Source organism: Ylistrum balloti, unplaced genomic scaffold, assembly GCF_031769215.1.
Source record: "Ylistrum balloti isolate Yb309-2 unplaced genomic scaffold, AGI_CSIRO_Ybal_v1 Utg369894, whole genome shotgun sequence".
Lineage (NCBI taxonomy): Eukaryota > Metazoa > Mollusca > Bivalvia > Pectinida > Pectinidae > Ylistrum > Ylistrum balloti.
The window spans coordinates 1,176,197-1,188,149 of record NW_026782025.1 but is presented as its reverse complement, the minus strand read 5'-3'; the positions used below and the strand labels follow the sequence as shown (position 1 = coordinate 1,188,149).

Genomic DNA, 11,953 nt, shown 5'->3' with positions numbered 1-11,953 from the left:
TATAGACAGGTGGTAGGTACAGGGAGGTGATAGGTTTAGACAAGTGTTAGTTATTGACAGGTGATAGGTATAGAGAGATGGTAGGTATAAACAGGTGGTAGGTATAGACAGGTAGTAGGTATAGACAGGAGGTAGGTATAGACAGGTGGTAGGTATAGACAGGTAGTAGATAGAGACAGGTGGTAGATAGAGACAGGTGGTAGGTATAGACAGGAGGTAGGTATAGACAGGAGGAAGGTATAGACAGGTGGTAGGTATAGTCAGGTGGTAGATAGAGACAGGCGATAGATATACATGTATATTTTTAAAGAGTTATTCATATTTCTTGTAATGTCTTGTACTGTTCCATTAATTCAGCAGAATGGTAGCGGTAGTTGCATGATAAAGCATGTCTGTATTGGGTTATTGTAATGAGGGGAAGGGCGGAGACATGTAAGGAGTCCGTCGTTTGTCCAACGATGTCACCTTTCTCATTTGAACAACCTCTCAAGGTCAAGCAGTTATGTTAAAACACTTAAACAACTTCTTCCGACAAAATAAATATTTTTCTGGTAGGTTTCCTTACATCAAGCACGAAAAAAATGTGAACAGAAATGATATTGACGAATGTTAAAGACAATACTAATCAAGCATATTGTAAAACACTCAAACGACTTATTCCGGTCAATCATAGCCCACAGTATCATGATATAACGTGTTTGTAATTTTGGTTGAGCTGTTCTTTGGGTGAAGTGAGACAAAATTGTGTTGACTAATATTCAGGGTTATTGAGTTTAATTCATTAAAGAGACAAGTTATAGAATAATTTTAATCATTGAGTTTATACTGTAAGCTTGTCTGTTGGTTTCAGATAAACACACTTTGTTAGTCAATAATGTTTGATATATTTGTATTTGTAGAGGCCTTGAATACCATGTTCGCGATCCAGGCCATTTGTGCCTCTTGTATACAGTATCTTATTTACATAAATGTTTCTCGCTTTCTCAACATATCAGCACGTTATGTTTATATATATATTTATTTTTAGTAATTCGTTGTTGGATAATTTTGGTCGGTTTGCTATTCTGCTGGTGTCGGTCAGCGGAAGCAGCGCGAGGGGTTGACCTTGGGATGTGTTCCGATGACTTGTTGAAGTGTCCGTGCGGTCCACAGTCTAGCGCGAGGATGTTCAAAGTGGACATACCAATCAGAAGGTATTTGATTGCGAACACATGAGTGTAACATGCATTCACCGACTTTTTTATTTTCTTTCAAAGCTGTCGTTTAGTGCATCTGTGCTTTGTTTAAGATAATGTTTTAATTACTCTGTCGTGTATTAGGTGCTCCTATTTTCACCAGTACAAGATGTTTTGTAAGCCATGTACGAAATACAATAGATCGGAAGTGTGTGGTCGTTTGCGACATTGTGACACGTGCACCGGAAACCAGGAAGGAGGATGTCTTACGTGTCCACGTAACAGATATGGCCGATTTTGTGAAACTGGTATGTTTAACTGACTGCTGGAAATATTTGTTTACAACGAAATAAATAAGATACATTGTTAACATATAGGTATGTGTCTGTGTTGGTTCGTTTTTCTTGTTTTTCTTTTATGGAAGACAGCATTGAATGAAATATATCCACTTTGACCAAAACGTAATGCAGTTTATTGTAAATATAATCTAAAAAGGTAAATTCTTTAATATGTATGTGTACATTGCTCCTTTTTAAGAGTGTGGTTGTCTGAATGGAGGAACGTGTGATCAAGACGGATCTTGTGTTTGTTTGCCTCATTACAACGGTATCCGGTGTGAACATGGGAACGGTGAGTCCTGTATACATATATATTCACTGCTAATTTCAGGATTTGATGTCGAAAATAAAATCGAATTTTCTTCCATAAATTTGTGAATTCATTTGTATTTTAGAGTGCAGCTGTTTACACGGGGGAAGTTGTCTTCCAGACCACACTTGTGCGTGTTTACCACAGTACGAAGGACCACGATGTGAAAGACAAAAACGTGAGAGAAGTCATGCTTGTCAAATTTGCGTTAAATGTCATTTATTTTTTTAGGGAATTGACTTTTTATTAAATATGAGTATGTTAAGAATTAACTTAATTTTATCTTTCAATTTTTGAGTAATTGTAGAAATACACAAAATGAAGTCATCATTTCAGGAGCGTTTTGTGGATCCCCCATCCTGTCTGTTCATGTTCGAGTCCAGGCCGAGGATTTCATGGAGGGGAGTATCGCCACGTTCTCTTGTCCTTCTTCTTATGTACAGATTGGTCATACGAGTGCCACGTGTCTACCGTCCGGACGATGGTCAGCCTCATCACCTGTTTGTGGTAAGGCTCCAACATTGTTATCAATACCAAACATACGATTCAGAAATAGCCACTTATGAACGCTGTCGTTAAAAAAACAGTCACAATGATTGTATAAAAAACGGTATTAGCAGTATATTTAACAAAGATTTTATACTGTAGAATTCCAGTGTACAGTACCGGAACCCAGGACTCACCAGGCAGTGGAAGTGATTCCAACCCTTATCCACACACAAGGGACCAGGACAGGTATGTTCCATCACGGGCTATAATGTAGAATGGAAGAACTCTTTGCTGACATACGAAAATGCTGATAGAACAAAAGAAAAGCTTGCACGAGCCAACATTTTTCATAATTGTGATAATCAGTTATTAAGTTTTAATAGGTGTCAGTAAATATCGAATATTTTAAACTTTTGATAAGCTTTATTGGGTTCATTTCATCAGTAAAACTCGTGAGAGAAGTACAACTCTCCTGTCGGGACGGATATGCTATCGACGGAATTGCAAACCTCCGATGTCTTCCGAACGGACTATGGAACGCAGAAGTACCGAACTGTGGTATGTATACTAACTAACAAATAAAGAGAAGTATCGAAATAATGGTTTTTTCTCTAAATTTGGTTCACCTCACTCGTTCACACCTTGATTAATACCTATATCCGGTGTCAAGGGCTACTTAGTAACCAATAAATGTACATGGGCTAGAGCACAGGATGTCTCAAATAAAGTGATTTTATCAACTGTGATGCTGTCCAGTTTTGTAATTATTCATGTAATGTTGTATAAGTGAAACATAAATAATTGCTGTATTTCATAATTCGTATGTGACATAGTCATGCGGCAGTTAGGAACAGGGACGTCCCTGGTAGAAAAGAGCAAAACTGATTCTCAAAGATAATTAATTTCTGTGTGTGATATCGGATGAGTTGAAATACCGAAAGAAATTATATCCTCTAAAGCGCTAGGCCTGAATGGCTTAACCAGTGTCAAGTGCGCGTTACTAAAGTTTTTCATTGCAAAGGAGTATGTTTGTAACAACAACATCAGGTGACTGCTATTAAGCTTTGTATGTTTGTCTTTAGCAATTAAACAGTTGAAGCGATAATACATCCTTCTATCGATATTAATGGTATAGTTATTCATTCAATCTACCTTAGATTACTGACACTGAGGTGTGTATTTTGATATTGTAGTTCGCACGTGCAATGCACCGCGCCAAATACAGTATGGAAGTTTCCGGGGAGATAATTTCCTAGAGGGCGCCAGTGTTGTGTACCAGTGTGACGAGGGATACCGTATGATCGGCGCTGCGGCAGTAATGTGTTTGGACGGGAAATGGATGGTTGAAGTTCCACGATGTGGTTAGTTTTGCTTGTTAGATATTTGAGGAAAACGACCAAATAAATAGACCGCGTTCAAATAATGATCGGGTGATACTTTTTAGCGATGTTCAGAATATGCATGAATTTATATGTATAATAATAGCATAACGATATCACTGGTGTAATGGAATTTCCCAAAATCTACAAAAAAGAAATTAGAAATGCGTCTGTTTCAGAGAGACGGGTCGAGTGTTCGCCACCCCGTACGATCGCCCATGGTGTGATTCTAAGCAATGAAACGATTCACTCTGTGGGCACTTCTGTCCAGTATGTTTGTCAGGAAGGATTCCGATTGGAGGGAGCAAATGCTACTCGCACGTGCTTGGAAGCCGGGCATTGGTCCAGTGAAGAGCCGTGGTCTGTTGCCTTTATCTATATTTTTAAAAAACAAGATTGTTTTTCACTGCAAATGCTTCACGTTATAAATATTTAATCTCATGTAGCTATAATTCTATTGTTATGTAACTTTTAGGTGCGAAAGGGACACGCTGTTTACTGGACACACGTGCTCCACGCCAGAAGTCCCGGACCATGGTTCTATCAAAAACCTGCACTACGTCCAGGCATTTACGGAAGAAGTTCGGTAAGTGTCCAACAGAACTCTGTTTTTGATACGGGATATTATTTTGATTGTTTTCACATTCATAATTACCTATTGGTCTTTAATTGCTTATTTCATTCTTCGTGTAAACCATCATCCGTCTTTATAAACGTCTAGTAAAAATTGGAATCTTCGATGTTTTTCGGAAATGTGTACTATAAGGATCATTATGCTTTAAGCATTTCAATCTTTTCTATCACAAAGGTTGCTGTTTGGATGTGATGAAGGGTACATTTTGGTAGGAAACCGTGAAAGAATTTGCAAAGAAAACGGTACCTGGAGCGGATCTTTACCTCAATGTGTACAGGGTATGTGTGTCTAGGGTAGGGGTGGATCATATGAGGGTGTGAAGGTGTAGGATTTATCTTCTCATTGTTATTTCCAGTAGGTGGCGCGACAGCTTGGGCGCCATGGACAACATTTAATTAATGATATTTTTATCATGTAACATTACATCTAGAGGTCTTACAGGCCTCTTCGAAATTTAGTTACAAGACCAAGTCCCTCCTCAGACTTACTCGCCATGCAGCGCATGTCACGTGATTACGTTAATGCAACAAGAGGAATTTTGAAGGTCATCTAGTTTCTGTAATGAATCACCCCTATGTTTATCCTACACGTATAATTTCCATTTGTGTCAAACGAGCACGTGCACCCACGTGTACAGGACTAGTGGCTACAGGGAGGACATTCTGGGGTGTAAGCTAACGTCCCTCTGTACTGGGCCAATGGCCGCAGAAAGGTATGCCTAATTCATAGGATCTGAATAAACATTCTGTGTGCCGACTCAGGGAAATACCATGTGCTCTTTCGAATTGGTTTGTTCTGTATTAGTTTTAAGAATTGTGATGCCTAGATCAAAGTTATTTGTAACAATGATTAATGAGACATGTGTACACAGTATAACCATGTTTTGTCTTTACATATCAAGTGATCACATGCGACGACCCAGGAATCCCTAGTAATGCTCTTAGACAGGTGGCGGTACCGGAAATGAGAAACAGTCGCAGGTGAGGCTGTCCACGTCAAAATGAGATAAGATATTATGTTAAACTCGTTCATGCTTGAAACAATAACTTAGTGTCGTAAAAAATATATAAAACGTTTAGATCCAGAAAAGGATTTGAACTAGTGACCTCCAGACATTAGACATCAAACCTCGCAATTTAGCCTCTGGTGACCGGAAGGTCAATTGTATGCTCAGTTCCGCTTTAGTAACAACAGCAGGATCTAAAGATGTAACATTTGTTATTACAATGCTGCGAATGTAAAACCTGATGGCAGATAAATCCACACAACACTTTATTTAATTTAAGATCACGCCTGCCTGGTATTCTAAGATCGGGTTTTGATACCCCGGGTAATAACCGGAACACAGACTTTACACTACCGGAAGGAAAGTTTCGAGTGTATACAAAGCTCATTTACCAATGTGAATCTCACTTTTACCGCCATGCGGGGTCCCGCCGTAGGAGATGCAGGAGAAACGGCACGTGGTCTGGGCGTCAGCCAGCATGTGTACCAAGTTAGTATAGATATCGAACTCGAAACAATGTAATTATATCTTTATCAATAAAAATAGGGGAAAAAAGAGGAATGTGTGTTATTTCATTAACATACTGTCCACGAAGGTTTTTATAACTTTAAAACATCATTATTGATTTTTTTTGTTACCGATTATTTAGTACGTTTTGCAATGCACTGCATATTGTCGTCGGATGCATCTAATGTTATCAATATCTATATACTCTCTCATTTTAGCCTGTAGAAGTCTAACTTTGAAATATTAATGGATAATCATGGATATGTGTTTGTTAGAGAGCATTTCAAATGGGGAAATGAAACAGGCTTAAATAGAAATGTTTTGAGGGTCATTATTTGGATATCGGACATCTTCGGGGCTTTCCGGCAGTCGCGAGCTTTCTTATCTTCAAATAACTCTGATGTGTTGTTCCTATTTTTGTTTTGTTACAATGTGTTATTGGGGTACCTCTTTAGGAAAGATTGGTTCCGAGTGTATCGTTATCATTTATGACGTAACTGTATTCAGTACTCAAGTGGAAACGCAGAGCTGCGTCAAAGAGAGTGGTCTAATGGATATACATTTATATAGATATAACTGTTGTTTCAGTCTGTGGAAAGTCGGCCACTGCCCGCCTACCACTAGTGTACAATGGCACCGTTTCCAGTATCGGACAGTGGCCATGGCAGGCCGCCATGTCCCGCCACCTCCAGGACAACTACTGGTACATCACGTGCGGAGGTTCCCTCGTGTCAGAGAGTCTAGTTGTGACGGCGGCTCACTGCGTGACGCACTATCTAACGGACATCCCAATTTCTGTTGATGATATCGCCATCTACCTTGGCAAGCAATATCGGTCCGATGTTCTTAACAGCACGTTTGTCCAGAAAAGAAAGGTACCCCATGTTTATCTTACTGTATAGATTCGACCAAAACGGTGTTAATTAACATTAGTTAGTATAGTTTTAAATGCTAGTCGTTTGTGTTATCATATTGTATACTTTCCATGCTATGTCAGCACTAGCAAATACATTGATACAATTTGAAACATACGTATTTTATCTTTTTTTCTTTCTGACAAATACTTGAAAAAAGACTTACGTTCTATTTTGTTCTTACTTCTCTTATAAAATGAAACTAATAAAAGAATTATAATTGATTTCCAGGTAACGTCTATAGAAATACATCCACACTACAACCCTGGTACATATGACCTTGACATTGCAGTCTTGTTACTTGATAATCCAGTGACCTTGACCCATTACGTCAGACCGGTGTGTCTGCCAAACCGATTCGCCAGTGAGAGTCATCTGCGTCCAGGCACGGAGGGCGTGGTCACTGGATGGGGAGTTACAGAGAATTCAAGAAACTCAGAAGAGCTCCGCATGACTAAAGTACAAACGACCACAAACACCGATTGTATGGACAAATACGCACAAGTCGGTGGGTGCCCATCCACACCTGGAGTGTGGTACAATGTAAAATGGCTGTGATAACAAAATATACTTAGACATATGTTTTACTCTTATATATTCTTCTTTTCAAATAAATACACACGGGTTAATGTAGCAGATGAATCGTTTCCTCATACCGGTTTGGCAGTCAAGAAAAAGCTATGTTTATATCGTCAAATTATATCTTAACTGTTTCAATCCATCAAGTCGAAATGCAATGAGTTACCAACTGACTTCTTTTGTGTGTGTAAAGTCGCAATTTCAGAGCTGGATATATCCGTTTATGGCCATTTTGCACTGATATTTAAGTACATTTGTACATTTAAGTTTGTAGGGTCTATAGTAAAATCATGTCAGACACTACTACCTACTTCAAAATATTTAATATTGACAAGATACAGTCCACAATTAATTAACCTTTAATGTAATGAGGCAATCAATTTTTCAAAACAAATCGCACAAATACATGACGTAAAATGTTAATAAACATAACATTGTAGTATACCCATCCCCTAATTACGACAAAGACATATCAAATACATTTTAATTCTTGCGTACGTGTGTTATTGTAGTATATCCGTCCTAATTTCAGGTTATCCTCAGACTATCACAGAGAATATGTTCTGTGCTGGACAGGAAGATGGAAGTAGTGATGCGTGTGAGGGAGATTCTGGGGGACCTCTTGTGTTTCCTGATACAGGTACAGTATACCACCACGACGCTCCTGTATCATATTTTATTCAGAAACCATCCCATTATAATACCTGCTTCCGTTCGATCTCCACTTCATTACCAGCATGTCTTAAAATCATTTTATACATCCTCCGTCTCCCGTCCGCAACAAAGTTAGGTTGTCCATCCGTCCGTCTGTAGACGCAACGAAGTACCTGCTACTCGTCCTAAAGTACAAAATAGATTTCAACAATACTTCCTGGCTATAATCCTTGTACATTGTAGATGTGTGTAATCTACATCAGATTTAGGTACCTCCGATTTCGGAAAGTTATGCCCCTTTGGGAACGCAGTGACATACCTGTTACTCCTACTATACTAATGAGTGGATTTCAACAAAACTTACTGAGAACAATCCATATACATTGTGGATGTGCGTAGTCTTTATCAGGTTGAGTTACCTCCCCCTTTTCGGAAATGTATGTCCCTTCGGGAACTCAACGATGTAACCAGCTTATCCTTAACTACTGAATAGATTTCAGCGAAATTTTATGTCAAAAATCCTTATACATCGTAGATGTGTAAATACCACTGATTTGACCAATCAAAGATAACGTTGCAAAATGACATCGATTTTTTATTTATTTATTTTATGTTATTTTATTTATTTTTTTTTTATTTGAAAGCCTAAAATCCTAACATAAAAACTCAAGAAATTACTATACCCATGATTACTCCATACTTGTGTGTTGACTTCATATTGGCTAGTGTTTTGTTTCTATGACTATAACCGCGGAATATTTGTACATGATCAGACTTGGCATCAAGGTTCTATTTGAATAGAATATAGATCCCATGTCACCAATTTTAGATACCATTTAAGTTTTCTACGGTTGACTTTGTTCGCGGTGAGAGGGGATGGGTATGGTTTTGATCACGGACGACAATTTTGATTTGTTTTGCTTTTTAATAAGACCCTTGATATATTTTCCTGCCGACAATATTTCTTTATATGATTGTTATCGTTATGATATAATTGCGATGGTTTGTAGGTGCTGACCGGAAATGGTATCTTGAGGGAGTTGTGAGCTGGGGCAGTCCCCTAGGTTGTGGTATAGAGCTACAGTACGGAGTTTACACAAGGGTTCGAAACTGTCTAGACTGGCTTTCAAACTTCCTATGATATCTATATCACTGTGATGAATAAAATAGGATGATCAAAAGTGGCCATTTTTCATGGTATTGCATGAGAGAATTCAAGGTGGTTAAAAGAGAACACAAAACCATTAAGCTATATATTTGATCAGCCTTGGACAGCTGACTCCCGAGATATGTTTATAGTTTGGACTGTGAACTTCCGAACTATTGATTACTTAAAAACTAATTTGACTTACAAAATAGTCCTTAAAGCATTCCTGTAGAGAAAAACTTTTCAAAGAAACAAATTCAAACATTGAAAATTTGAAACCGTAATTAAAAAACAAAACATGTTAGAAAAATTCGATTTTAACCAATCAAAGCACATTTGATTTCCTGGTCAGATATTAACCTCTTGTAGATTATCCTGTCCACCTAGCATCTAGGATTTTACTCAGAATGTCTTTAATTTGATTTAGCAAAATTAGAAAACAGTTAAATTTTGGTAACTCAACACGATAATAAGAGCTTAAATTGCACCTCATGATATTGATCACATTCTGTCCGCTCTAAGGAAATGTCTATGTCATACCAAGTCGCGTTAGGGTGTATGACAAGTTTATTACTGTCTGCTAATTACTCATAGATTTAAAGTATTTCAAGCAGAAAACATGTCCACGGTATCAAACCAAGAAATAGGTTTGACAAATGAAAATATCGTAAACACGTGATATTTATTCCGCATGTCACGTAAAACGTTCCGATAATTACGCAATAATTAGGTAGTAACCAGGGAAAACCCACATCGTAAGTTATGTTAATAATGGACGCAGGCAAAACAATGCATCTATGTCCATATCTAAAATTGATTTACAATGGAATTGATATATAAAAAGGCGAGTGCGTTACACCTAGACGTCCGTGGTTCGACTCCAGGAACGGATGTGACTAGGTAACGGGTCACCTGTCTGACCACGTTGGTTTTCCCTGGGTACTCCGGTTTCCTCCCGCAATAAGACTTCTTGCAAGCTTACATCCAGGCCAAAAAGAGTTTGTTACCTGTACATCTGTATCTAAACACTTAGTGTGTTACCCGGCCTTGTTTATCCTGTTACCTGTACAAATATAATATTTATCAGAGATGTATATATATATATAATAATAATGAAAATGACAGTGCTAAAATTATTTTGATATAGTATAACAGTTAAGTGTAAATAAATCTTTTACAAAACTTTTTAGTTCACATTTCATGTCTATTATATGAAGGAGTGACCACTGTGTGCTTCCGAAACATATGACAAATGGTTGATAAATTGTAAAAGAGTGCACCAGGACTTGGATAACAAACTACTGTACCAGTTATTCAGCTGATAGTGTATTTGGTGTAGCACATTGAAGTGTTGTATATAAAACATAGTGAAGTTTATCCATCGCTGTTGCTAGAGTTATCTCCCTTAGTCCATATTCCTTCTCTATTGGCACATGCCTTTGAGCTTAAGATCTTTTCAATATTAAAGAAGAGGGAAATCCTGACTACTGATAAATAAAGTGCCTGTAAGTGGCACTTGTGTTGTCATCAGAAATGTATGACCCACCGTTGATGGAATACGATACTGTATATCAATAACACATGGCACACATTTCCACACGGCCATTAAATTACTACAAGTAAGGTTTGGACATTTCTTCTAAAGTATGTTCATCTTTCTTTCAAAATATGACACGCACCTTTATATTTATGTATATTCACCAGGGTACGCCATACATTTATCTAGGATAATACTCACACAATATTATAATTGATACACGTTGTCACTGTATACACCTACACCTAAATCGTTAATATCACTTCTATCCTGCTGACGAGCAACGTATACAATGATAAATTGTATATGTCAAAAATAGACTTGTTGATAGAAAAACTTGTTGATAAATATTCTGTCAGCAAGTATGCCAACGGAAACCAAAGCACGTGTCCATTGCATAACCATGTGCCCTTACTTTAATGAATAAAGACAAAACAAATACTAGAAAATACTCCCATATTTCAAATATTGAGTCGTTGTTTCCAACCGAAAAAAAGCAATATCGTACAAACCAGAAACATATGTTTCTCCTAATTTTCTCTGGTAATTTTTATAAAATATTTTTACAACTTGAAATGATTTAGAGAAATTCAAGCATTGTTTTATTAGTTTTGTCGTTATACTGTTAACATTTGAAAGCGATTCGCTACTGATTCAACATAGAAGTATGTCAAACAAAAATCTTTTCTGACTGTCCAATAATTATCAATCAAATTATTTAATTCTGAAACAGCATTTGCACCGAAATATCCCCATGGTTCCGGTTCATGTCGCCCTGTAGCTGGCTTCGCGACACTCATAAGAATACTGGAGTCCAAAATCCTGCCTCACCTATAGGTCATGAGCTGAAAAGTATCAGTTTAAAAAATGGTGCATCATGGGTATTGGGCAAGTGTTTGATTGTATTCGAGGTACTCGGTCTACTTAAGGTAGTAAACACCGGAAGTAGAATTCTGGGAGATCAGGAAAAGACAACCCTTTTCTGAGGAAACATACTGAACGCTTATAAATATACAATGATGTAGTCGTCTGTGGGACCCAATAACAGAAGATATTAATAGAGCACATACGATTCTTACATAACTTAGTTTTGGGTACTTCACACTTGTGTATGGACTGCATGTCAATTGGATAAAATACACACACAAAAGCAAAAAAAAAAAAAAAAAAAAAAAAAACAAAAAAAAAACTAATTAATGCGCTTATGATTATCGCAGCGATGAGCAACAATTATAGATAGTGTTAGAAAATTAATAAAATACCATCAGGTTTTAACACCGCCAT

The 11,953-nt window shown here is 37.5% G+C and overlaps 1 protein-coding gene across 1 annotated transcript; it reads left to right on the top strand.

Moving 5' to 3' along the window:
- Nucleotides 1-874: 874 nt before the first annotated feature.
- On the top strand, nucleotides 875-9,150 carry LOC132546559 (limulus clotting factor C-like). The gene is made up of 18 exons (XM_060210277.1): nucleotides 875-944; nucleotides 1,082-1,193; nucleotides 1,320-1,483; nucleotides 1,713-1,805; nucleotides 1,909-2,001; nucleotides 2,160-2,330; nucleotides 2,472-2,558; nucleotides 2,757-2,870; nucleotides 3,506-3,673; nucleotides 3,871-4,051; nucleotides 4,167-4,277; nucleotides 4,500-4,603; nucleotides 5,227-5,305; nucleotides 5,612-5,820; nucleotides 6,427-6,713; nucleotides 6,984-7,260; nucleotides 7,864-7,971; nucleotides 8,996-9,150. The coding sequence occupies exons 1-18, from the start codon at nucleotides 875-877 to the stop codon at nucleotides 9,124-9,126; spliced, it is 2,559 nt and encodes an 852-aa protein (XP_060066260.1). The 3' UTR covers nucleotides 9,127-9,150.
- The last annotated feature ends 2,803 nt before the right edge of the window (nucleotides 9,151-11,953 follow it).

Bases quoted from the DNA above. Each gene is read 5' to 3' on its own strand.
- LOC132546559 (XM_060210277.1), top strand. From the start codon at position 875: ATGTTTGATATATTTGTATTTGTAGAGGCCTTGAATACCATGTTCGCG. The intron at 3,674-3,870 runs GTTAGTTTTGCT...CGTCTGTTTCAG, and splicing joins GGTTGAAGTTCCACGATGTG to AGAGACGGGTCGAGTGTTCG. The intron at 5,821-6,426 runs GTTAGTATAGAT...CTGTTGTTTCAG, and splicing joins TCAGCCAGCATGTGTACCAA to TCTGTGGAAAGTCGGCCACT.